Here is a 4,552-nt window from a genome sequence, read left to right on the forward strand (position 1 = left end):
AAGCCACATTCAGCACGTGTTACAACAGCGTGACTTTGTAAAAAAAGGGTGTGGGTACTTTCCTGGCCCGCCTGCAGTCCAGACCTGTCTCCCAACGAAAATGTGTGACGCATTATGAAGAGTAAAATACAACAGCAGAGACCCTGGACTGTTGAACGACTGAAGCTCTACATAAAACAAGAATGGGAAAGAATTCCACTTTCAAAGCTTCAACAAATAGTTTCCTCAGTTCCCAAACGTTTATTGAGCGTTGTTAAAAGAAAAGGTGATGTAACACAATGGTGAACATGCCCTTTCCCAACTACTTTGGCACGTGTTGCAGCCATGAAATTCTAAGTTAATTATTATTTGCAAAAAAAAAATGAAGTTTATGAGTTTGAACATCAAATATCTTGTCTTTGTGGTGCATTCAATTGGGTTGAAAATGATTTGCAAATCATCGTATTCCGTTTATATTTACATCTAACACAATTTCCCAACTCATATGGAAACGGGGTTTGTAAAAGAGGAGAACGCCTCTTCAACTTGGAGGCCAATCGCAGGCAGTCTGCATCCTGTGGGTCATCTTTATCAGGTGGACGACTTCTTACTCTTCTCAGCATTGACTGCTCACAACAAGTTCCATCAACATCACCGTGAAGACTTGGAGGAGCTTGTTGACATGACAGCATCTTTTGATGGAGGACTTGATGGAAGCTGAATTCAATGGAACATTTATAACTCTTGGTGGCTTTGTAGAAATGGACAAGTATAGATATCTTTACTTTGTTATCTTGTTGACGATATATATTATCATCCTCTGCACTAACTGCACCATTATATGTCTGATCTGGATCCACAGGGACCTTCATGAGCCTATGTACATTTTCATTGCAGCTTTGTCACTAAACTCTCTTTTGTTTAGCACTGCTATCTACCCTAAACTTTTCATTGACATCTTATCTCACAAACAGACCATTTCTTATTCTGCTTGTCTGTTTCAATATTTGCTTTACTATTCATTTGCAGTATCAGACTTCTTACTGTTGTCAGCCATGGCTTATGACAGGTATGTGTCTATCTGCAAACCTCTGCATTATCCAACTATCATGGGGAAAAGAACTGTTATTGTCCTCCTGACTTTGGCCTGGTTTCTATCTACATGTGAGGTTGCAGTGGCAACTGTGATTAGTTCTCAAAAAAAACTATGTGACCTTACAACAAAAGGCATTTTTTGTAACAATACAATTTTTAAGCTTCACTGTGTAAAATCATCATTTCTTAACGCGTATGGTTTGTTTGTATTGATGAATCTTGTTGTTGTTCCTTTGATGTTCATCCTTTTTACGTACATAAAGATATTTATAGTAACTTATCACAGTTGTGTAGAAGTCAGGAAAAAAGCGGCAGAGACATGTTTACCTCACCTGATGGTTTTATTAATCTTCTCTTATTTGTGTGTGTTTGATGCCATCATTGCTCGATTGGAGTCAGATCTTCCAAAACTTGTACGTTTAATAATGGCCTTACAAATTTTTGTGTATAATCCTTTGTTCAATCCAATCATTTATGGAGTGAAAATGAAAGAAATATGGAAACACATCAAGAGATTATTTTATCAACTGGTGAACTAAAGAAAATGATCACACTTGAAAGAGGAAACGTCTTCTAAGACAAACCAAATAATCCAGTTGTGGTTGTTTGAATGCCCAGAGAACACAATGACCTGGATGACTGACAACATCCATAGTCATTGCATTTAAGTCTGTATTTTCCCATGTGATTCTTTAGGAAAAGTCATTCACATTATCACATGGTGTTTATAAGATGGATACTGTAAATTGAAAAAAAAAGGAAGGAACGAAGCCTTGCTGTCTGTTGTCATTTTATATCAATAATTGTATTGCTTTATCAACATTAAGTTATTGTTTTGTCAATACCGTGCATTTATGGACACATGTATACATTGGTTGTCACTTTCAACTTCCGTACTAATTTATTTTTAATGTAACTATAATCCAGGCTCAAACCCGTTTTTTTCAATTGTGCATATGACAACTCACATTTTAATTTGAATTGTGATTTTTTTGTTTGTTTTATGGTTTCTTGTAATTTTCTGTAAAACCCTTTAAAATTCCTTTTGTATGAATTGTGCTCTATAAATAAACTTGTCGTTGCCTTGCTGATAATCTCTTTATTTTCAATAAATGTACTTATGTGCGCATACTTTTATAACATATATATGTGCATTGCAACACTAAATTTAGTTTTGCCTTTATCACTGCATAAGCCATCACGCATTGTCATGCATTTTCTATTATTTTCTCTCCCTTAAAAGGAACCTGTTGCCAAATGTGTCTTCGGCTATTTTCTGTAACAAGCCTCAGTAACAGCCTGACAAGTTTTTTTTGTGTTTGTGTGCAATCAGCACAGAGTCACAATGATAGTATCTTCTGGGCAGCCACTTTAATAATGGACTTTATAACAATGCTATATGACCAGCCCGTTTTACTCCACGAGTGAAGCACATCACACACTCTTTTTTTCAGTCTTAAACATATTTTATTAAAGTATAAAAGTTTTTTTAACAAAAAATATAACATACTTTTTTATCAATCAAATGTGCAATTAAAATTAAAAAAATAAAGAAAATGAACCCAACTTGAAAAGGTATAAATACATATACGTTATATATAAAATAATTTGTGCAAGAATCATTCAAAAATATTTACAATTTATACTGTAAATACATGTAGTTTATTAAATATTTATTAAAATAAAAATAATCAGGAACATTTTAACATCAATTCAAGCATACATCCAAGCTTGTGTTGCATCAGCACTGGTAGGTGGTGTGGACTCAGGCGGCCTTGATGAGGTGGATGCAGACTCGGCCGAGGTTTCTTCATCTTTGTCCCCCTCCGAATCTTGAGGGTAAGTTGATGGCACGGTTGGAAAAATAGGAATGAAGTTATGAAGCACATTTTGCATGCATGCGTCTTACATTCAAACACTTGTTTTGTTTGTTTTAGCACATGCCTGTCACACCTGAGAGGGAAGTCCTGTTTTGGGGTTGTCTGGCAAACTTCCTGTTTTATGCCGCTGGGTGACGTCATACGCAAATACGGTGTTAGCTTTCACTGTTATGCTGATGACACCCAACTCTACATGCCCCTAAAGCTGACCAACACGCCGGACTGTAGTCAGTTGGAGGCGTGTCTTAATGAAATTAAACAATGGATGTCCGCTAAATTTTTGCAACTTAACGCCAACAAAACGGAAATGCTCATTATCGGTCCTGCTAGACACCGACCTCTATTTAATAATACAACTTTAACATTTGACAACCAAATAATAAAACAAGGTGACTCGGTAAAAAATCTGGGTATTATCTTCGACCCAACTCTTTCCTTTGAGTCAGACATTAAAAGCGTTACTAAAACGGCCTTCTTTCATCTCCGTAATATCGCTAAAATTCGCTCCATTTTGTCCACTAAAGACGCCGAGATCATTATCCATGCGTTTGTTACGTCTCGTCTCGACTACTGTAACGTATTATTTTCGGGTCCCCCCATGTCTGGCTTTAAAGGATTACAGTTGGTACAAAATGCGGCTGCTAGACTTTTGACAAGAACAAGAAAGTTTGATCACATTACGCCTGTACTGGCTCACCTGCACTGGCTTCCTGTGCACTTAAGATGTGACTTTAAGATTTTACTACTTACGTATAAAATACTACACGGTCTAACTCCACCCTATCTTGCCGATTGTATTGTACCATATGTCCCAGCAAGAAATCTGCGTTCAAAAGACTCCGGCTTATTAGTGATTCCTAAAGCCCCAAAAAAGTCTGCGGGCTATAGAGCGTTTTCCGTTCGGGCTCCAGTACTCTGGAATGCCCTCCCGGTAACAGTTCGAGATGCTACCTCAGTAGAACCATTTAAGTCTCACCATAAAACTCATCTGTATACTCTAGCCTTTAAATAGACCTCCTTTTTAGACCAGTTGATCTGCCGCTTCTTTTCTTTTTTCTCCTATGTCCCCCCCTCCCATGTGGAGGGGGTCCGGTCCGATGACCATGGATGAAGTACTGGCTGTCCAGAGTCGAGACCCAGGATGGACCGCTCGTCGGGACCCAGCATGGACCGCTCGCCTGTGTATCGGTTGGGGACATCTCTACGCTGCTGATCTGCTTCCGCTTGAGATGGTTTCCTGTGGACGGGACTCTCGTTGCTGTCTTGGATCCACTTTGAACTGAACTCACGTGGCTGTGTTGGAGCCACTATGGATTTAACTTTCACAGTATCATGTTAGACCCGCTCGACATCCATTGCTTTCGGTCCCCTAGAGGGGGGGGGGGGGGGTGCCCACTTCTGAGGTCCTCTCCAAGGTTTCTCATAGTCAGCATTGTCACTGGCGTCCCACTGGATGTGAATTCTCCCTGCCCACTGGGTGTGAGTTTTCCTTGCCCTTTTGTGGGTTCTTCCGAGGATGTCGTAGTCGTAATGGTTTGTGCAGTCCTTTGAGACATTTGTGATTTAGGGCTATATAAAAAACATTGATTGATTTATTG

The 4,552-nt window shown here is 38.9% G+C and overlaps 1 protein-coding gene across 1 annotated transcript; it reads left to right on the plus strand.

Moving 5' to 3' along the window:
* Window positions 1–229: 229 nt before the first annotated feature.
* Window positions 230–3,663, plus strand: LOC133537759 (putative olfactory receptor 13C6; the record flags this gene model as incomplete). Its single annotated transcript, XM_061878843.1, has 2 exons — window positions 230–1,421; window positions 3,652–3,663. Coding segments are annotated over exons 1-2 (756 nt in total), but the record flags the coding sequence as incomplete, so codon positions are not given.
* Between the last annotated feature and the right edge of the window lie 889 nt (window positions 3,664–4,552).

Source organism: Nerophis ophidion, linkage group LG19, assembly GCF_033978795.1.
Source record: "Nerophis ophidion isolate RoL-2023_Sa linkage group LG19, RoL_Noph_v1.0, whole genome shotgun sequence".
In the NCBI taxonomy this organism is placed as follows: domain Eukaryota; kingdom Metazoa; phylum Chordata; class Actinopteri; order Syngnathiformes; family Syngnathidae; genus Nerophis; species Nerophis ophidion.